Raw genomic sequence first — 23,615 nt, 5'->3', positions numbered from 1 at the left:
TGGATAGAGCCGTCCTTTTCAGGTAGACCCAGACCCACGGGGACAGGCAGGGGTTAGGGGAAAGGAAGGAAAGGAAAAGGGAGAGGAGGAGGTGGAAGAGGAGAAGGGAGCAGGAAGAAGCCTGGCGGAATGAGGAGAGTAGGGAGAGAAAGGAGGGAGGTGTTGGAAGACAGAAGAGAGGGATGTGAGGCAGAGCTCTTCTTTTTTCTACTACTGGGCTTTACGGGTCGAGGAAGCAGACACAAACACATGTGGAAACTCAGGAAGCCTAAAAACAGGAAGAGAACTGTTTCTTTCTTTTCCTCTGTCCCTCAACACAGACTTCAGGCAAAAATCCCCATTTGCAAAAGTAGTGAATGCGTCTTTATCTCTTAAAAACACGGTCAGGATTAAGTTTTGTAAAGACGTTTGGGTGTCATACGTAACAAGCATTAAGCAAAATCCTTTTTTTCGCTGCAGTATCCTCCAGTACACAAAGCAGGAATTAACAGACTTTTGAAAAAAGTAATCTTAATATAAATAAAGCAAGCGCTGTTCAGGAGATGAAGACAACCCCAAAGAGCTGGAAAGCAGTGTTACAAACGCACAGAGAATGCGCCGAAAGTTCATTTTGGCCAGTCAGCTCACTCCTTTAGCAACCTTCCAGGAAACAGGTATTTTTTAAATCGTCGGGATTAAATTGCTTTAAAATAATATTGTTCATGTCACTGCCATTGCCAAGTCGTGTTAAAGGGGGCTCTCGGGGCCAGCCCGGTGGTGCAGCAGTTAAATTTCCATGTTCTGCTTCAGTGGCCCGGGATTTGCCGGTTCGGATCCCGGGTGTGGACATGGTACCACTTGGCGAAGCCATGCTGTGGTAGGCGTCCCACGTAGAAAGTAGAGGAAGATGGGCACGGATGTTAGCTCAGGGCCAGTCTTCCTCAGCAAAAAGAGGAGGATTGGCAGGAGTTAGCTCAGGGCTAATCTTCCTCAAAAAAAAAAAAAGAGAGGGGCTCTCTACTTGATGGAACGAACAGTTTGGTGCGCATCTTCAAAAGATGGGTCAGGTGCAGGAATAGACATTGCTGAGCTGAACTGCGCATCTCTGAATTGCTGGGAATTCTTCAAAACCCCAACATTCCGCCGAAGATGACTGATTATCCTCATGGTCTCCTCCACAAGCATACAAATCCCAGGCCCCAACCAAAACCTCCACCACATTCCCAGATTACTCACAAAACTGCACACAGCACATTTAAGAAATTCAGAGAACAGAGATAAAGGTGAAAATGAAAGGAAGCCCGTGACATCTCTTTTCAGAATTTTTACATTCTTGTTTTAAAAGATCATTTGCATCTAATCTTTGCTTTTTAGCCTTTAACCAAAACATAAAAATTTTAACTGAATTTCTGTGCACTTAGTAATTTACTAATGATGTGCTGGACCCTATTTTACTTCATTTTGGTGCCAGTGGCCTAAAAATTTGACTTTCAAAGTCTGTTTTTAAGAAATTCCACTTCAAGAATACATTTTTATATCCAAGGGATTCCGTCGTAATGGAGCTGTCCTTGTGTAACACACTTAAGGAAAAACTGCCAACTCATCAGTATTCCACTCTCATCTAATGTGATTTCCCAGTTCTAAAAGGAGATCGAGAAGGTAAGAATACATTATTAGCCATTGTTAAATTTTTATAAGATTTAAAACATTAGTTCATTGGGCATATATTTGCACACAGTGACCAAGACATAATTAAAACTCCCAAGGTGAAACTTTGCCAGCCTCTCCCCGCCCCACCCAACCACCACTACAGAGGACCCTAGGCAGTGACCCAGTTTCTTGTTCAGATGCCTTAACGAGGCCAGAAACGCCAAAGCTCTTTTTTGAGAGTGGAAACCTATTTCTGTTATTCATTAACACCCTTAAAGCATATATAAGCCAATGAAATGGCAATGGGGAGTCGCAAACACAGGATGTGACTAACATCCTCAATGAATGAGCGTCTGTCTTTTCCCTTGGCCGCACCTCTCTACACGTTTAGCTTTAAAAGGAAGAATCTAGAATTCTAACAAAAATAAAATTAAGTCCCAAAATCATTATGAAGTTGGTGAACAAATGTAATCATGATGCAGATGCTTCAACATGTTCAGAAGGAAGTTAAATACGCTGCATTTTATTACTCTCTCTAAATTTTGTCTTTAAGCAGGTAGAACATAGTTTAAAGGTAAATGACGTGACTGGAAGGGATTTCTCATTTTTAAATTTTTAGGTCTACACAAGCCTGGGAAAAGGGTACTGAATACCCAAGGGTTCTAAGACTAATTTTCTCAGCAAGAGGAAAATCAAATATTCCACCCACTGCATTATTAACTCTAAAGCTAATAAAATGGAGATTACATAGAATTTAGTCTTATGAAAAGATTATTCCATTAATAAGCATTTTTAATTGCCTAATAAACTCAGCATTGGGCCAGAGCAAGACATAGGTGTTTCCCCTTAACAACGTAAGGGCATAAATAAAATGAATCCTATAGTCCAACCTTCAAAAAACCTTAAAAAGTATGAGCATGTCCATAAAAAGATTTGCTTCAGGGATGGTTCTGGAATCATCTTTGCTGATTTATTCTCACACCCCATGCAATGAGATACCCAGAAGTCAGCTGTGATGTGCTAGCCTCTGGAGATCTAGATGAATCTGGCCCAAGCACCAATTCTGTGCCCTCCGCAAGATTTCTACAGCCCCCCAGGGGCTGAAGGGCTCAAGACCCCCTCCAGCTCTGAGCTTTTCCCTCTGAGGGGACCAGATGTATAACACTGCCCATTGCTCAAATTCCAGGAGACAACAACGTGGCTCATGAATATGGCAGACCTCCTCAGAGGCCAAAAGAGGGAAGACAATTTCCAAATGAACCCTAGGCATCCCCACTCCCAGGCTCTCCACTCACCTCACACCTGGGGGATCATTCCATGACTCTTCCACTGCACATGTCCAGCCTCCAGCTTCAGGTATCCCCCAGCCTTCCTCCTGAGCACCTCCACATCTCCCACACCCCTCACCTACCCACCCACCCTGCCAGACAGTGAACTTGCTATAAGACATTCTCCTGGGTTGTTCAGGCTTTGCCCTCCTACCTCTAGTGACTTAGCTGGAGTTTGTTTGTTTTTCCCAAACAAAAGCAATTTCCTCCCTCAAAAGGAATTGTGCCATTGAGATAATTAATTATTTACATTGACCTTCCTGGAAAAGTACCTTCATCAATTCTATAATAGCCAAAAAACTAGGATACATTAAAGAAATATAGACCTTGAAAATCATGACTATAATCAACTTCAGCAAAACAGTTGTACAGCAAAGAACAAAGACAAAAGAGTAGAACCCTGCTGTAGAACGACTCATTACGTGTGACAGATATGAAAAGATACCTAACCCCAGACCCAACTACATATCATCAAAGCCCACTATGACACGGAAAATAACATTACCCTATTCTTCAGTACTATTACCACAAAGGAGCCACTGGTGGTCTGACCGTCTTCTCCACTTATAAGCTTAGATGAAAAAGGAATCATAACCCGGTTGGGGAGGAATGACCTCAATTTGAAAGCTCTTCACCAGGCTCTGCCTCTTTGCTCCAAGACTGCTGCTCATGCAATTTGTCTGTCTGCTGCATTGCCACATCTGCTATAACATTCTTCTATCTGCATGGCTAGCTGTTTGCATCCTTAGTTTCACCTGGAACAACCGTGCAGGTTCATTGCCACAATCCATCTTCAGCAGCATCCATCCATCACACATGACTAGCAGCAAACCCAGGTCAATACAGGCAGAATAACCACATTTCAGGAGCTCCCAGTCACAAGCTCATCATCAGACAGGGCTCCGAGCAGCTGATGGAGGTCAGTTTGAAGCTCTGCCCCACATTGATCCCCACTGTGCCGTTCATGACATGATAATCTCATGCATTTTGCACTGAGTTAGTTTTCATTTTAACTTGTTTAGGATTTTCAGCAGTGTTTGGTGTGCTTGTCTTCCCAATGAGACAGTTAAACCTTTGTGAGAACAAAGACCCATATCTTCAGTTTTTAAGTCTCCCACATTGCCTTGTAACACATCCAATGGGCATTTAACAAATGATGTCTGATGCCCTAACCACCAAAGCTAGCCGGAGGGAAAACTGTGACAAAGGCAAAATTAATCTCTGTTCCTTTCTTCCTCCCTTTCACCCCCTTTCTCCTTCTCACCTCCCATCCATCCAGAGCCCAGAGTTCTCAAGTCACCCACAATAGCACTTATTTAACCAATATGGGGTGGATCTCAATCTAGTGGGGTCTGAGGCTTATGCAAATTGGGGAGTCCCACATTAAGAAAGAGAATACAAGAATTCTACCAAACATTCAAAGAAGATTTAATACCTATCTTTCTCAAACTATTACAGAAAATTGAGGAAGATGGAGCACTCCCTAACACATTCTATGAAGCCAACATCACCCTGATCCCAAAACCTGACAAGGAAAACTACAGGCCAATATCACTGATGAACATAGATGCAAATACTGAGGTATGTAGAAAGTTTCCAAGAGGAGAGTCCCAAAAAGACCATTGAAATGATTGCTTCCAGTGAGGGAGCTAGAGGACAGGGCTGAGATAAAGATATGCCTTGAATTGTACACCCTTTTATATTACGTAAGGGGTTTTTTTCCTTTTTTTCCCATGACCATTAACTACTTTTTAAGTAAAAACTATATATAATATAATAATATAATATATTTTAAAGAAAAGAATAAGAATTCATACTAAGAGGAAAATTATTAATAATAGCTTGATGCATTATATTACTGTTACGTGTTGAGTTATATTCCCCCAAAAAGATATGTTGAAGTTCTAACCCTCCAGTACCTCAAGATGTGAACTTACTTGGAAATAGCATCCTTGCAGACTGAACCAAGTTAAGATGAGGCCATTAGAGTGGGCCCTAGTCCAATATAACTGGTGTCCTCATGTGAGGTGGGCATTCTTCCCATTGAGTGGGGTCTCCACCCTACAAGCAGGGAAGGAGGAGGTGTGACTGTCCTGATCAATAGATCACTGCAGAAGTAACTTCCACGTCTAGATCATAAAGGTCACGAGCTTCTGCCTTGCTTTCTAGAATATTCTCTTTGAAGCTTTCGGCCACCATGAACGTAGGCCGCCTGTGCTGTTGAGGAAGCCCATGCAAAAAAAACACATGGAGGCATCTAAGACTCATGGATACAGATGCCTCTCCAGCCCCCCAAACACCATAGGAGATGCCCTTATAGGGGAGCAGAATTTGTTACCCCAAAATGTGTCTCTTTGGCTTGAATATTTTTAAGAACAAAACACTCAGGAAGAAACTTTGAACTTCCCTCTAACTGCCTATTAGAATTTAAGATAGAAGGCCTGTTCCAGGAAGGCGCTATCACCATTGATAACTGTAGTATAATATGAACTAGGTGTGGTAGACAGGGAGGAACCTAGCAAGGCCCATTTGATCAAAGTCCTGTTCATGTCTCATTGTCTCTGCAAGACACGGTAAACATTTGTTTACCAAACATTTGCTTTTCCATCTCCACGTGAATTGCCTTCCTCCCCTTTGAAGCCTCAAACTACTATCCCCAACATCTTTCTTTGTCTTTAGCTGAAGATGGTATTTAAAGTGTTAGCTTTGGCCACTTTGGCAAGTTACTCAGTTTTCCTGGGTTTCTCCCATTTATACATATTATTAAATTTGTTCAATTTTCTCCTGTTACTCTGTCTCATGTCACTTTAATTTTCAGACCAGCCAGAAGAACCTAGAAGGGTAGAGAAAATTTTCTTCCTCCCTACAGTTGGCGATGAGGATGGAAGAAAACTTAACTGACTGGATAATACACGCTCCAACACCAGTGCAACTGAGAGATCTTGGACCTCTGACAACAGCCAGCAGGAGGTAAGAGCTCTTACCAGTCAGTTTCCCAAATCTCTGCCTGTAGGGTCCAGTGGAAGTAGGAGTGGTGAGTTTTTTCCTTTTCTAAATTTAGACTAGCAGGAGAAAATATTTGTGAAGCTAGTTTCTTGGACTCGGCAACTCTGGGAAATTCGGTAGAGTACTCTTTGGTTGTTATTGATCCTTCTCTTCCCAGAGATGGTCCCTGTTTTTCCCTGTCTCTGTCATTTGTGTCATTTGTCATAAAAAAGAAAAACCATAGGGCAAGACATAGGCATAAGCCCTATAAACCTGTTGTCTGGGCCTGCCCCATAGTCTGATGACAAACTTTGCTATGGGTTAATATGGACAGGAATTAAAAGCTATTGCTAAGGGACATCTTGGAAACCAAAGCTACAAAACTGGTGCGCATGGATCAAGCATTTAAGAGCCATTAGGGCAATCACCACCTCAAAAAGATAACACACAATCCCCAACTCCATGGCACATGGCTCTTAGGTGTTAGTTTGGCTCCAAGAGACCCAAGGCTTAGCTAAAGCCGCTATGTGCATATAAGAAAAAAAAATCAGATGAGGTTTTCCCTTTCATCTAGATCTGTCTTGAAAGCTTGGCTTTGTGACCAGTGAAAATATCCTCTCTGATCTCCACCATCCAAGATGCACATATCAGCATGCATCTCAGCAGCAAGTTGAACAGCCTGGGGTTCCGAGATGCACTCTCTTTGTCTGGCTGTGTCAACTCTCAGGAGAGTTTATCATAAGGGATCCCAGTCCATAAGGGGCACTTGTTGTCTCAACCTTCATTGCTTGCTAATGCTGTTTTCACTACACCATCCTGACCACCTGTGCAACAAAGGCCTTTGCTTTCTTAGACTATTTTTGGGAGTGAACTTTCTGGATCTTCTGAGGTCTGCTTCTTTTGCATTGACTTATGGGGACAACTCATACCTCCATGGTTAAGCCATAAAAGGCTTATTGGTTTGAGTCGCTATTAAGATTCTACTCATCAATGGCCAGATAATGGATCCTTAAATTGGAAAAACTTCTAAATTGGAAAAATTTTTAGAGAGCTCTCATCATAAACAGCAGTTTTATTAATACCTATGGAAAGACCAAATTAAAAAGAAATACAAAGAAATAACAATTAGCCTTGAGAACTTAATTGAATTTGGGGTCTCAGCTTCCTCTTATGGTCTTACAGATACTAATGAAGCATTAAATTAATTAACAAGAGAATGGTAACAAACTGAGGGGAGAATCAAGGGACACCTCCCAATAAGGTGGAAATTTTTTTAAAGGTTATTAGGAAACAAGGTAAATAAAGCAAATATTGGAAGGGGCAAAACAAAGAGAAATCAGAAAGGAAAGAGTCATGGGACTCATCCTAGCAGGATGGAAATCTTTAGATGGTTATTAAAAAATAGAATGGGGGCCAGCCCCGTGGCCATGTGCTTAAGTTCGTGCACTCCGCTTTGGCGGCCCAGGGTTTAGCCAGTTCGGACCCTGGGCGTAGACACGGCACCACTCATCAGGCAATGTTGAGGTGGCATCTCACATGCCACAACCAGAAGGACCCACAACTAAAATATACAGCTATGTACTGGGGGGATTTGGGGAGACAAAGCAACAACAACAAAAAAAATAGGATGAATAAAATGGACATTAATAGAGTTAAAACAAAGGTTTTAATACACTATTCCCTAAGATTGGGGAGGCCAAAGGAACCCCATGCTAGTCAACCCAACATTAAAGGGCCCCAAACTAGTCTGGTCTATTTACCCCAGTTTGGAGAAATTTAAAAGCTGGAAGGCAGAGATCACAATGAGAAGCCTGACCAACAATCGCTTAGTGCAACAGTGAAGCCAGTTAATCAAGTTAAAGATTGACAAAAAGGCCAGGGTCTCTTGGCTCAACCCCTCAACCCCTCCCTGGGGACTCAAAGCCTTTTACACAGGAATGGGTAAAATGACTGGGAGATGGAGAGGAGAAATTTCTGAGACTCCTTGAAGCAGGAACCCCATGAGCTATGCTACCAAAACCCATTGGTGGGACACTGACTCAGGCTACAATTAGATTGAGAAAACATAAAAGTGTAAGAGTTTATAGGATTATAAAGGTTGGAATGTTTGAGCTAGGATTATATGAAGCAGTTACGTCAACTTTGCCTGAGTGTTTTATGGGAATAGATGCCCCATATGTCTGGCCAGGAATGCTTCCCCTACCCAATATTATAAGATTGAGACTTGTTGATGAAATCCTAACAGAAGCTATGGTTAGAGGTATAAGAGTTGATGGAACTAAGATGAAACTCCATACAAGAATTGGTGTATTTAAATGGGCTTTATGTGAAGTGACTATATCTCTTCTGCCTGATTAAATATATGGGTTGTATTATGGGGATAGACATGGTGTCTCACTGGGGAACATTTCCCCCGCCTGATATTGTAAAACAGAGGACATATAAATCCACTCTTTATGCAATGTTAATTAAACATGCTAAAAGGAGTCAATAAGGTTGCCTGAGCCCACACAGTGAGAGACAGAAACTGGTGGCTGATATTCCACAGCTAATAGGAAAGATAATGGAAGCCAAACCCCAAGGTGAATTAGTCTAGGGTTCAATTGTGCACTCGGGAAGAGGGTCTTTGTTAAATACTTTGTGCAGACTTTTAAAGGTATGGCACATTGTCCTGAAGTTTTAGAACTTAAAAAAATCTCTTGATTTACCTCGTAGTTAAAAATCTCCCTGATATAAAGAAGCAAATTGAAGAAAATGTGACTGGATGAGTGGATCAGCCTTTTGATATCATTCAGGCTAAACCCCACTTATTTGAGAAATTAAAAGCAACTACCTTTGTCTTGCAAATCTCAACAAAATCAGAAATGTAAACACAGCCCACAATGGCCTGAGACTGATCCCAGTTAGCTCAATCAATGCAACCTAAAAAAAAAAAAGAGAGAGAGAGAAAGAGGAAATATTTGGAAATTTGGCAATTTTTTTAAAAAAAAACTTAAAAGTCCTCTCCACAAATATTAGTATAATGACTTGATAGGTGAACTTAACTCTCTCCAACTGCTAAAATAAAATTTGGATCCAATTATTCTTTTATAAACAAGTGAGTTTTGTATCTTACCTAATTTATAGCAAAAATTTAACAGAAGCTATAGGGTCTATGTCTATGTGTTCATGTATGTCTACATATACGTGTTGTAAATGTGAGATATTTTTCTATCCCCAGATGGTATGGCCAAAATTAAGAGTTCTATTTAATTGGTTTAAGGTAAGCCCTTATATAAATTATTTCTAAGTGTAATGGAAAATAACCCAAATGTTTCTTCAAGTTAACATGATATAAAATAATCTTTGGTAAATAAAAGCTTACTTAAGTTTGTTGATTTGATTGAAATAGGCATGTCTTCAAAGTTATGTCCTCAGCACTGGACATAATGCAGACATACAGGCTTTATTCTACTTGAATTTATTAGTCAAATAAGCTTACATTATCTCTGTTATAAAATTTCTCAGTAAAAATAACTTAGAGTGATAGCTAATTTTGTCTAATGTCTCATGAAGTTTTTGTGGATAATCTAAACATAATTGTTGGGAGCAAATGATTTAGATAGATGTAAGTGAGATAAGAGTTTATAGATAACAATAATATTTATTTAACAATAATTATATTGTTACACACAAAAATAATTATATTTTATGGCATGTGTCCTTAAAATAGCTTCCAAAATCATTTTGGTAACTTGAAACCTTAGAGTTTTGCTAAATTAAGTTAAATGACAGACCTATTGTATGTTTTCAGTAAAAGAAGGTATAAAGAATGGAGATATTTTTGTTTGTTTGTTTTGTTGAGAAAGAAAATCTGTCCTAAAGTAATACTGGTCATGGGAAAGAGGAAAGTATTTTTTGCCCTAAGGAGAGGCTAAGAATGAGGGAAAGCATGGGACAAATTTTGAATGTAAAAAAGAAAGTTACAAAAGGTTTTTGGGAGAGGAACCCTGAGAAAAGAGTTTTGTACATGGTCAAGTTGGCTAAGATTGGAATGAATTTAAGAAAGCAAATGAGCTTTAATATAAAAGTAAACTACTGCCAAATTAGGATTTGGTTTTCTCTCTCTTAAAAGGATGATTTTCTTGGACTTTTAGTCTGCTCTTGATAACAAGATTATGAAAGGTTTTTCCTATTTTTCAGTAAGTCTACCTAAAAGGCAAGGATTCTTAAATTTTGTCAAAATAATTTACTATGTTCTAAAAGCTGAGGCCTGTCTATTAAGACAGCTAAGGTTTTTTAACACTTCACTTTCTGTGTTTGCCTTTAACATCTTCCCTTGTCACTTTGGTTAAATGAATAACTAAGCATTGTTTCACAGTGACCTATGATCCTATCTGACTAAGAGTTTTAAAATCTTTTGATACTTTTTGACAAACTTCCCAAAATTCAAACCATAAACAAAGTCTTTCTTTTGATATGAAAGTAACTTTGAGAATTTCCAGTGGGCCCCTGAGACTTTCAAAGAATTTGTTCTTTCCTACAAAGAGGGAGATACTAAACTAATTAGGCTTATTTAGTATGTTAAATTGCATGGGAATCACTGTCAAAAAATGATGATAAACCTCCTTAGGTTACAGTACATGGGTAAATGTTGTTAATATACATTTTCTTAAAAAATTGATATAAAATTCCTAAAAATCTGATATGTCCTAATATAATTCTAGTCATGATCTTAAAATGTTACAAAAATAACAAAATTTCCCTGTCACTTGCATTGTAGTCAGATCTTTAACCACACCATTGTAAGTCTTTTGTCATTTACAGACAGTTATTCTTTTACTCTGATGATTTTGCAAATATGTTTCATCTTCTGAGAGATTCACAAAAAGGAATCTGACACTTACTCTACAATCCAGGTTTCTAATAAACCGTAAGATCATAAAACTGAACTGGGTAAGAAATTACAGAACTCTAACAGAGAAACTGATGGCTTCATAAAACTGCTAACAAAAGATCAAGAATTGATTATATAGGACTGAATGAACTGATGAAGATGATTATAATTTTTGTGACTTATTTGAAACATTGCTTTTTAAGCATGTTTTGGTTTTCCAGATTTAAGGAAATCTTTTCCTCTTTTCTCGTAAGCTAACTATGACTTATAGCAATTTGGCAAATTATACCTTTGTAAGTAGAATTGAAACATTTATCTTTTTCTCCCTACCTGAACCCTCCAGAATTTGGAAACTCTTAGTAAATGAGTATTCTTATTTTCATGGCAATTTAGTTCTTTACATAAGTTTAATAAGAATTTGTTCTCCTTAAAGGGAACCCTCATACACTGCTGGTGGAAATGCAAACTGGTGCAGCCACTATGAAAAACAGTATGGAGATTTCTCAAAAAATTAAAAATAGGAATACCATATGATCCAGCTATTCCATTACTGAGTATTCATCCAAAGAACATGAAATCAATAATTCAAAAAGATTTATGCACCCCTATGTTCATTGCAGCATTATTCACAATAGCCAAGATGTGGAAGCAACCCAAGTGCCCACCAATGGATGAATGGATAAAGAAGATGGGGTGTAAATATACAATGGATAACTAGTCAGCCAAAAAAAAAAAAAACACAAAATCATGCCATTTGTGACAACGTGGATGGACCTTGAGGGTATTATGCTAAGAGAAATAAGTCAGACAGAGAAAGACAAAGACTGTGTGATTTCACTCACATGTTGAAGATAAACAAAAAAACACATAGATAAGGAGAATACATTAGTGGTTACTGGAGGAGAAAGGTGGTGGGGAGGGGCAAAAGAGCTAAAGGGACACATATGTATGGTGACAGATAAAAACTAGACTACTGGTGGTGAACATGATGCAGTCTCTACAGAAACTGTAATAAAGTAATGTACACCTGAAATTTACACAATGTTATAAGCCAACATGAACTCAATAAAATAAAATAAAATAATCTGTTCTCCTTGTAATAGGACACAATTGCCAACATTGGTTATATTACCAAGGCTTTGACTGAAATATCATATTTAAGAGAGACATGCATAGACTCAAATACTACCAGGCAGCATTAAGGAACAAAGGTTGACTTTATGGAATAAATAAAGCCCTTTGGAAATATCAGCCTGGTACTTTGCTTACAGGGTTCCCAGCAAACTTAGCAAGTGAGTAAAGAAGGTCACTTCCTGGCAGGTAAAAGAACCTCAAGATATTTTGGGGACCTTGAGAAGAGAGGCATTCCCTCAAATCTACAGGTATTACAGGCAGAGTCTGATGACAAGTCCTTAGGTTGGCTTTCCTGGCCTCGAGAGGCCTTTAAAAGTTCAATCTGAAATTCCTCACGAAAAGTTCCAGCAAAGCAGATTTAAAAGACCCTATATGATCAATCAGCACTCTTGCTGTATGTATGTAAATAAACTGGCCAACTTTGTTAAAAAAACATTTTGCAAACAAATTACTCTTAATTTGGCTATCTTTGGTAGAAATGAGGGTGATTTCGAGGGAAAAATTAGGTTTCAGTAGCATACCTGTGTTGACATTAGATTCTAGTTCTGTTAACTGTCTTTGAGGTTTTTGCTTTCCACCTGTAAACTGTATGGATCCTAAATTCTTCTAGGTTCCTCAAATATGTGGCTACAAATCTCCAAACTAACATTTTCAATTTTTTCCATCCTTTTGATCTGGAATCACTGAGAACTAAATCCCCTTTTTTCTGAAGCCCTGAAAGCTAAAGCTTGGCAACTCAATATAAACTTTAAAAAGATCACCATGATAGACCATACTTAGGCAACCTTCATGGCTTTTGCTGTGTAAGCTACTTAGAAAGATAACTGAACACCCAATGATATCATCAGAGACATTTCAAACTACAAAAGATGCTTCAACCCTGACATCCAGAAATCTTCGTGACTGGCTGTCCCCTGGGCTCAGAAACTGGTTTATAATTTGCTCCAACCATTAACTTTTTTCTTTTTGTTTCCATAGAATGCCTCTTATTAAATACCTGATTGCTTGCTTGTGCAATATAGGCCTAACTTGGGGAGCTCACCTGCATTGCTGCTTCCTAAAATTAATTTAACTGGACTGACCTATTGACAGGACTAAGAGACTGGTTCAATGAGATGGAACAATCTACCAACTCAGCTTCTGGACTGTGAAACTTCTTGACGTTTCAAAGGTGGGAATGTAGGGGAGACAGTTCCCTACCCCAAATATGTCTCTTTGGTTTGAATATTAAGAACAAAAGACTCAGCAAGAAACTTTGATCTTCCCCCTAACTGCCTAAAATAACTTAAGACAATAGGCTTGTTCCAGGAAGAAGCTATCACCATAGATAACTATAGTATAAGATGAACAAGGTGTGGTAGACAGAGAGGAACCTAGCAAGGCCCATTTGATCAAAGTCCTCTCTATGTCTCATTGCCTGTGCAAGGCATGACAAACATTGTTTACCAAACATTTGATTTTCAATCTCCATGTGAATTGCCTTCCTCCTCTTTGAAGTCCCAAACCCCTACCCCCAACATCCTCCTTTGTCTTTAGCTGAAGATGGTATTTAAGGTGGTGGCTTTGGCTATTTTGGCAAGTTACTCAGTTTCCCTAGTTTTCTCCCATGTAAACATGTCATTAAATTTGTTTGATTTTCTCCGGTTACTCTGTCTCATGTCACTTTAATTCTTAGACTAGCCAGAAGAACCTAGAAGAGTAGAGCAATATTTCTTCCTCCCTACACCCTCAAGCCAGAACCAGCCAGTGACTCCACTCCTGGCTTCCTGACCTGCAGAAATTGGAAGAGATAATACAATGATTGTTGCTATTTTAAGCCACTAAGTTTGGGGGTGATCTGACGTGCAGCAACGATAACCAGCAGTCTCCAATGTTCTGGAGATTCCTCTTTTATTTGAAAGGAAATGCTTCTAATATTACTGCTTAGTGCCTGTGTAAATATCTTTTACTGTGATATAGGGACCACAAATCTAAGTCAAAAGTCTGGTCCCAGCTGTTCTTCATCTGAAAGGTAACAGCCACCTTTCTGCCATGAGTGGTGGGCAAGCTAGTGAAAGGCTTTTGATGCCTAAAGCAGAGAAGGGAAGGGGAGAAGGAAAAAGTCATGAGTGCCAAACCACAGATCTGTTCTGAAATCCAAGCAATGTGGGGTCAGCATGGCCCAATGGGTCTTTAACCCTGGACAGCAGCAGTTTGAGCTGAAGTCTACTAATGAGTCATTTTCTATTACCTTTTCCCCCTTAAAAACCAATGTGAGTGGACATTCCAATCTTTTGAGGGCCTAAATAGAACTAAAAGGCAGAGGAAAGGCAAATTTACTCTCTGCTGGCTGTTATAAGTAAGGCCTCAAAAAGTAAAGCCAAAAGCAAACAGGAGAGAGGTATAAATAAACAGCCACCGCGCTCAATGCCAGGAAAGAACTTAGCATGACTAAAGGAGAAAATGTAGCAGGTAAACTTCCTCCTAACATTTCTTACACAGGGGAGCCAATTCCTCGAAATACCTATACTCAGCAGCCTTTTTCAAATGCTGATACTAGCCTCAGACAACCTGGACCTGAGAGAAAAACAGAACACCCCTCCACCCACCCCCACCCCCACCCCCACCCCCGCCACCTTCCTCAGGGCAATTTAAAGTCCTGCAGACTTCACATTTCACAGCTGTAACAATTTATGTGCCTCAGTCTGTTTCTATTTTTCCTAAATACTGTAACCACTGAAATCCATATTTACAGCACTGATGATAAATTATTATAGCTACTAAAATCCTTTCCACACCAACCTCAGATTAGGGACAACAAACTGCCACTGATGGGGGTCAGGAAAATGATGTTGCATAAGAAACAGTACTGAGCCATACATTTGTTTCATTCTTGCTGCTCTTCACATTGATCTGGGCATGCTCATTTACCATCTTCCTTCTGTTTCCAATTTATGTAAAATAGGGGCTGCTCACTCAGCTGGGGGAGAGAGCATGAGGTGCAAAACAATCCTCACAAAGGATGTTGCCAGTGCGCACAGAAAATCTTTACCAAAGGACTTAAGTTTGTCTTGGGAGAAGAAAGTTCTGTAAACATTTAGGGGGCATTATTCTTTATAATTGTCTAAACTACAAAATGTATATGTTTATATAAATATTTATCATTGTTGATAAATATATTTGTACTTTTATGTAAATATATACTTTTAGGTATTTAAATATGATAATTTATATTTAAATATATTTTTATCATATGTATATTCATTATGGAAATTTTTTAAATAAAGAAAAATAAAATCCTCTTTAATGCCACCAGACAGAGATAATCACCACCAATATTTCAGTGTGTCCTTTTATTCTGTTTTCCATACATATTTACATACCTTTTTTATTTTTATAAAACTGGAACAATATTGCTTCAGTGACCTACTTTTTTCACGTATTAATTGTGAACATTTTTCCATGTTATTAAACATTCTTCAATAATTTTTTTTCTTGGTCTTTGCAATTTTAGTAGATAAAAAGAGATATATCAATTTAATTTCCTAGATTACTACAGAAGTTAAACAAGAGATATGAGATAGTTTTTATGCAAACTTGAACAGACCAAGGGAAAGTAGAGCAAAAGGACACAGCACTAAAATCTTACAGCAAGCATAATCAATTTAAGAACACGGTATAAGGCTAATAGCCGTGTTTTACATCCCTATGATGTGGATTAAGGCTGCCCCAGCTAGAGAAGCCCAAGGTGACCTGGTCTACATGCCAAACTATATGACCCAGTGGATTTTTTTTATGGTATGAATTAGGGCTGCCCCAGGGAGAGAAGCCCAGGGTATCCTCACCTACATGCCGATCTATATGGCCAGATTCGTATCTAAAAGTTATATGACCGCACAATAACCAGACCCCATCTGCACTGAAATCATTTAATGACTTTTTACATCATCTTTTCTTTTTCCAGTAAAAATAAGTCACGTACCCATGCCTTATAAAATTAGCCCTAACCCTCAACTCAGGGCAGCAGCAGGAGCTCTGACTGCCCATGGGTCCTGTCCCCATGAAGCAGCAGCAACAGCTCTTCACTGCCCATGGGTCCTGTCCCCATGCAGCAGCAGGAGCTCTGAATGCCCATGGGTCCTGTCCCCATGCTATTCTGTACTATTCTCTAAATAAAAGAGCACCACTGCCAGACCTTGAGAGTCCAAGAAATCTTTCTTCGACTCCTCAGCTCACCGACCCCACATCACCTATAGCATAAAACTTGATAAACTTAGGTAAGATTATATAATACATGGATTTATACTTAGGACATACAAAAAAAGTCATTGGTTTACAGGTATTAGCAGTAGAAATACCATCCGTCATTTCAGGGTCACTTTTTTCTTTGACAGAATATAGGGAGAGGAGTCACCAAAAAGACTAAAAAGAACTAATGAGTATTTGTCTTAATGAAACACAAAATAGATATATTGGATATTCCAAGTACTTATGACATCTAAATTATATGAAAATAAGAACATTAATATATCCTCCATAACGAGATGCTCACAAGAATAAAACAGCAAATTTTGAGCAAGGTAAACCTCTACAGAGAGGAGGAAAACCTTTAAGTATTATTCACATAAACTATATGCATTGCTCTTCATTAAATAAGTATGAATTTACGTTTATTAAACGTAATGACAGGGTGCATATTTTATTCTTAGAATAATAGGTTTCTGGAGTTATGGAGCTATAGATAGTGTAGCAAAATGAAAAACTATAATCTCCCTTGAAGATAAATGCAAAAACAAGTACCTGGATTTTCTTTCATTCCACAGTATTCATTTAAGAGAGAGAGACCAAATGCGAAAGCTGATTTAAATGCACAGAGCTCGCCTCCAGCCGTTTCTCACTACTGTGCACCGACGCAAGTATAAAAGACAGAACGAAACTACCCGGTGGCGCATTCTCGGCACACCATCCCTCTCCCTCTCTCCAAGGGAACTAAACATTTGCTTTTGTCCAAGCCCAAGAGCCAATGAGAGCTAGTAACAGCCAACAACTTCATAGAAAAGCAGCCTGCGCCACACCTGGGTATCTTTGATGCTCTCAATGGGACAATGGGTTGCTTGGGTCCACGTCGCTAACCACCAGGGGCCTTTGCGCAGTAAGAGGAAGAGGGAAAACAGCAACTTGAAGACAAAGGGGAGAGGTAGTCCCTGAACCTATTGCTTTTACATTTTATGGGTGCCTTGGTTGGTGCACATGATTGACCAGCACTTCCTGAGAAAAACCTGCAGATCTCAAAACCAGCATCTCTAGCCCTACAAGCTCACGACAGCGCTTTCAGGACCCACGCTCTGAAGTTCAAGCCCTAAACAGAAGAGAGACCCGCCCCTGCGTGGACCCCATGGAACCCAGAGCTCCGGGCACCCAGCGGCTGCGCATGCGCCGCAGCGGGGCGGGCAGGACGCAGGAGCTGCGCGCCCCCAGCAAGCACGGTACCAGCTTGTCCATGGCGCTGCGCTCCTGCGCTCTGCGGGGACACGCAGCGACGTGGCCGGGTGGCCAGTCGTCGGGTGCTCGGCCCCGCCGCCGCCGCTGCCGTCTTCTTCCTGCAGCTGCTCCCCGGCGTCCGCTCGGGCCGCCAGCCGCCCGGCACCTCCGGCTGTTTGCTGCTCACGCGGTTGCCATGGCGACGAGCAATGCTCCGCCTGGACCCGGTCCCTCCTGCTCCTAGCGCTCGAGCGCCTCCCCGGGTCCGCGCGACCCGGGCCACTTACCCCGCAGCCCGCTCGAAAGCCGGCTCCGGGAGAACGGAAATCAGAGCTTTCCTCCACCGAGCCCCAGGTGCCATTTCTTGCCTGTTTTCCATCAGCTCTCTGTTAGGTCTCAGCTGACTGTTACTTCTAGCATCAGCCAAGTCCACGTTATTTTGTTTAAATGTGGACTTTTATGTGTTTCTAGCTTCAGGAGAAAAAAATTCAAAATGGAATATAGAATGTTTCAACTTTAGTTCACACATCTTCCCGCAGCCTTGACTCATACTTCGGTTCCTCTCATTGCTTCCTTGTCAGGTACATCCACAGCTGGTTCTTCAGCTTAGAGCTCAATGGAAATTCTTTCCTTTTTTTTTTTTTTCTGCTTTATCCCCCCAAACCCTCCCTGTACATAGTCGTATATCTTAGTTGCCGGTCCTTCTAGTTGTGGTGAAATTAATTTTAATAGTATGTTTCATTGAACCTAATATATCCAGAATATTATTTTAATATATTGTCAATGTAAAAATTATTCATGATATATTTTACATTCTTTTTATCATACTTAGTCCACGGAATCGTATGTGTACTAACAGTACATTTCAGATCGGGCTAGCCACATTTCAAATGCTCCATCGCCAGTGTGGCTGGTGGCTACCATATTAAACTAAATCTCTAGAAAGCTCTACATAAACTGTGGGAAGACCAGCCCCAAATCTCCACAGAGAGGAGAAGATGCATCTGCTCGTAAGGGCTACTAAGATTAAGTCTTGAACAATTGTTCACATTCGTATTAGGGAAAAAAAATCCTTAAGCAGTGATAAACTAAATACTCTTCAGAAACTAAGAAAATTAGAAATGACTTTTTCTTTGGCCCTATCTTTTTTATTAATTAATAAACTTAATTTTTTTAGAGCAGTTTTTTAACTTTATTTTTTAGAGCAGTTTTAGGTTGACTGCAAAATTGAGTGGAAATAAATGACATTTTAACTGTCTGACTTTGTGGGCAATTTGTGTAACTTTGCCTGCAAAAGGCATCTTTGCCCCATGATGCCCTGCGTGTTAGCCTAAAGGGAATGCCAACCCGGGACTCAAGGTAGCTGGGTTCCGTCTGCCCCTGCTTTCTCAGGGACTGCACAGTGTCATCACCCTGCAGGTCTCATTAGCATATTGTCAAAGTTAATTGTGCACCCTAATAGTCACCTTAGAAGAGTTTAGAACCAGACCCTCAAGAAAAGAGTCATTTTTTTATTAGAGGTGAAAACTCAGCTTGACCTTGGGAATACAGCCCCAAGGAAAAAGGGTGTCTATTGTAAGTAGGTCTGAGAAGGGAAAATGAGAGCTAACACTTTCCTCGGTGATTATTGTGCATTAACTCATTTTATCTTAAAACACCTTCCAAGCTTGGCCGTTATCACATTGCCCCCGTTTTACAGAGGAGACACAAAGAGATATGAAGTGCTTGCCCAAGGCCACATAACCGGAAAAGTGGAATGATTTGTAAGCACTGGCAATTTAGCTCCACCTGGTGCCTAACCTCTAGACTATATCGAGATGACAGAAGGTAAGGAAGGTGAGAGGGTGGGAGAAAGGAGGGACACCTCCAGGAATGATGGCCCACCAACATGCATCTGGGTGAATTCAGAAAGAAAGCCAGGGGTGAGACAATCAATACAGTCCTATGGTTCCCTGGTCTGTGCCGTCTTAGGCAAAACTGTGAACTAGACAATTTTGTCCTTGGTCTTCTCTTCCTGCTGAAAATTCTTCTTTGCTCCCAGAGGGGTGTATGTTGTTCAGGATCCCCAAGCTGGAGCAGACTTCCTTGGATCTGGCCTGAGTTCCAGACCTTCTACAGCTATCCCAGGCCACGAGTTCCTGCCCTAGGCACCATCCTCAGAGGACCTCCTTGTGGCTTCCTGACCAGTATTCTAGATTAATTCCAGCAGTTAGTAGTTGGGCAGATAGCAGACGCAGGCAGCTCTCCAGCCCCTCCCACAGCCATATGCTTAAACTTGATCTTCTGGAGACAGAGTCAGCTCACTCATAGGAACCCTGATGTGATGACCAAGCGGCGGGGAAGATGCTTGAGCTGGAAGAGACTCTGGGTTCCTTAGATCCTGCCTGCTCAGACCATGGCTAGAAATGATCCCACCGTTGAAGGAATTGGGCTAATGTGCCTCGGGAAAATAACTCAGTTTCTTTCTTTTCCTGAAAATTTTAAAACCTCAAACTAAAACCCCCACTTAAACTGATCTTTTAACGAGAGATCCATCCTTGGTACCTCTGTTGCCCAACACACAGTAGGTGCTCAAAAGATAGCTCTTGAATTTAAGAGGACGAAATGAAGAAACACAGGATGATTTACTTATTGTCCACCCACATGGAATCAAAGACATCAAGATTAATTACATCATAAATTTTCAGATCTGACAAGAACCAATATAATTTATGATTTCACTTAATAGAAAAGATGATCATTTTATGGAAAAGAAGACGAAGAGTGAATTGCCAGAGGCCACATAGCTTTTTATTAACTGAAGCAGGACTAGAAACCAGGTTCTTTTTTTTGTACTGTGTTTTATAATGTATTTCAAGACTTAAAAATGATGCATTTCCTTCTCCAGGTCTGATTTTCAAAGTCACAGTGCTTTACACTGCTCTGTCAGGAATGTAGCATTCCATGTCATTGCTTGTATTTGTCTGTCACTGAAATCATATGATAGTAACCTCTAATTTCATAAAAAATAGATTACTGGATGGAATGTTATTAACTGTTTTTATTCCTAATTTGGGGGGGAAACTTTTGTTGCCTCTCACAAATTATGGGCTAGCAAGCATCAATAGACAGTGAAGGAATGATCAGTTCACACTCAATATTAATTCAAATTATAAAACTTGGCAATGGAAGTCACTGTTGATTGGCTAGCCCGCCCCCATTTCAATCTCATTTTTCTTTGCCTATCTCTCCTACATATGCAGGAAATGGTAAATATTTCCCAGGCTCCCGTGTAGTTACAGGTGGCCATGTGACGCAGTTCTGGCTTATGAACCATAAATGGCAGAATGCTCCTGGGAATGCTTTTGCTTTCCTCCTGAAAGAGACAGATTCAGCTGTCCCCTTCACACTTTCTTCCAGATGAAATGCGATCATGGTGCTGGGAGCTGTTGCAATCTGCCATATTAGGACTGTCTTAGTCAATTCAAGCTGCTGGAACAAAGTACTGTAGACAAGGTGGCTTATAAACCACGGAAATTTATTTCTAATGGTGCTAGAGGCTGGAAGTCCAAGATCAGGGTGCCAGCATAGTCTGGTTCTGGCGAGAGCCCTCTTCCAGGTTACAGACTGCCAGCTTCTCATTGTATCCTCACACGGCAGAAAGAATCTGACCTCTTCTTCTAAGGGCACCAATCCCATTTATGAGTGCTCCACCCTCATGACCTACCTACCTCCCAAAGGCCCCACCTTTTAATGCCATCACATTGGGATTAGGATTTCAACATATGAAATTTGGGAGGAACACAAATATTCAGTCCATTGCAATGACCCTGAGGGAAAAGCTCTCTGAATCACAAAAGTAATTACTTTAATATCTTTGAGTCTCTGAACAGTAGCAACTGCCACTCCCAGACCCACTTGTCATAATGGGAAATTAACTCCTGTTTGTTTAAAGCATTATAGATTGCGTTTTCTGTTCCCTGCAACTGAAAGCATTCCTAAGTGACATGGCAACTGCCAACTATTAGATATTTTGTGGGTTAATTTTATTTTTCAAATATAAGAGTTATAAACTAGACAGTCACAAACTAGAAGTAACTTTCACCACTGTCCCAGCCTGAGGAAAGGGGGGGGGGGGGTGACAGGGATCAAATAACCTGTGAATAAAATATCCAATTGGTTATGTTCAGATCCACCCAAGTACAGACTCTGGATGGGTGGCCTCTCTTCTACTCCATGGCTACCGCCATCTCCCTCAGTGTCCAGAATCCCCACTATCTGTTTTGCAGGTCGGGGATAAGAGGGCTTACAAACGCCCTTGGATGCTGAAGCAGGGATGTCTCCTCTGAGTAGGTAACATGAGCTGAGCAAAGCCTCCAGGCACAGGTGGGTGTCAGTCCTGCTGGAAGATGAGCAGATGCCTGGCAGCCAGCCATCCTATGGATGCTTTTGTCTGATGCTAATGAGAAGGGCTGCAGGCATGGCTCCTCTCCACAGGCATCATTCAGAGATGCTGCTATAAGGGTCTGTGTGTCTTGGCCAGGTCCTTCCGTGCAGATGACCTTTTCCCTCCCGGTCTTTCGTGGTCCACAAAGCCCACCGGCACCATCCTCAGGTGCCCTCCAGCCACTTGGCTGCTCCAGCTGCTCCTACCGGTCTCACTCAGCTCTGTTTCCCCACTGGTATCAGCCAGCTGCTCCAGCATGACTGTTCCATGATGTCTAGGCTGCTACCATCATGCAGGCTTCCACAGAAGGATGGTGCCAGAAGGTACTATGGTAGACATTTGACCCCATCCAAATCCCCTTCATATATTTGGAGAATTTCCCACCAAGCAGAGCCCTCCTTCCTCTATAGAAACCAAAAGTACCAAACACTCTCCCAGACACCCTTACCACTAGGGGATCAGCATGTGACCCAGGCGTGAGCAACCAAATGCACCCACCTTGGACTTGAACAGGAGCTGGTAACCCCAAAACATGGGACAGTAGAGAACAGATTCTGGCAGAGGGTGGCAGCAACAACACTGCCAGTTCCCGAGGCAGTGTGGCAGAGGTGCCTCCTAGGCAGCGTGTCCAGAAGTCGATCGGGGAGGTAGCAATATCCTTAACAGGCTGGTTTTGTGGCAGAATGTTTGACCAGTTCCTGGCTGCTGTTATAGATCCTCCTGGCCACTTGCCAAGCCTCACTCTCACTGTCCAACATTCTCAGCTATTCTGACCTGCCCAGTATGCATTCAATACATTCTTTTTTTTTTTTTTGATTCAGTTAGCTGTAGTCAATTTCTGTTGCTTGCAGTTAAGAACCCTGGTTGAGACCGCCATGCATTCAATACTGCCCCCATCCTTTAAATCCCCTTAACAACATCAACATGAGGCTGTTGTGTGTGTGATGCACTTTGTTAAAGTTTGGAAATACTAATTATTAGAGTAATTACGGAAGTAAGGAAGGAGAAATTTAAAGTAGCGTAGTAACTATAACCTCAAATTTAGGGGGCAAATTTTTAAAAGTTAAAAACTCTTCAAAGAGAGTTTCTTCATAGTGAAGAGGGGAGCAGTTTGCTAGTTCCTAGCCTTCTTTACCAGTTTCAAAGGTATATCAGTCAGACTTCTACCAGAGAAACAGAACCAGCAGGATATATGTGTATAGTACATACATACCTGCATGCATACACACACACATATGCAAACTATATATATTGTATCTATATATTTTGTATCTATATATATTGTATATAATTATACAAACTATATATATTGAAAACTATATATATTGCATAATATATATAGTTTGCAAACTATATATATTGTATCTAAATATATATATTGTAAGGAGATCTATTTCAAGGAATTGGCTTCCACGATCGATCGTGGGGGCTGGCAGATCTAAAGTCCACAGGGCAGGCTGTCAGGAAGATCAGGCTGGTAACACTTGGGAGGAGCTGAAGCCACAGCCCACAGGCAGAATTTCTTCTTTCTCAAGGAAACCTCAGCTCTGCTCTTCAGATCTTTCAACAATTACTAGTGACTCAACAACAATCTGATACAAAACAAACAAAAGAGAGATATATTTTGAAGCGTCATTATTTGCAAAATTTTAGTGATAAAAATGCTTTTATAATTAAAACTTAGACATTCCACCAAAAATAAAATCTCATAGCATAGAAAGCTAAGCACACAGGGTGAATGATTTTTTAATCCATCTGAGAAAATGTAAAATTGCCA

The 23,615-nt window shown here is 40.6% G+C and overlaps 1 protein-coding gene across 1 annotated transcript in view; it reads right to left on the bottom strand.

The window, feature by feature from the left end:
* The window catches only part of DNAH5 (dynein axonemal heavy chain 5), a 266,364-nt gene extending 248,810 nt beyond the window's left edge, over positions 1 to 17,554 (bottom strand). Inside the window, exon 1 of the mRNA XM_046670920.1 lies at positions 17,422 to 17,554. Coding sequence (XP_046526876.1) covers positions 17,422 to 17,433 — 12 coding nt within the window. The 5' untranslated portion in view covers positions 17,434 to 17,554. The remainder of the gene's footprint in view (positions 1 to 17,421) is intronic.
* Between the last annotated feature and the right edge of the window lie 6,061 nt (positions 17,555 to 23,615).

The sequence above is a fragment of the Equus quagga genome, chromosome 9, assembly GCF_021613505.1.
Source record: "Equus quagga isolate Etosha38 chromosome 9, UCLA_HA_Equagga_1.0, whole genome shotgun sequence".
NCBI lineage: Eukaryota > Metazoa > Chordata > Mammalia > Perissodactyla > Equidae > Equus > Equus quagga.
The sequence above is the reverse complement of the archived record's forward strand: the minus strand, read 5'-3'. Positions and strand labels throughout refer to the sequence as shown.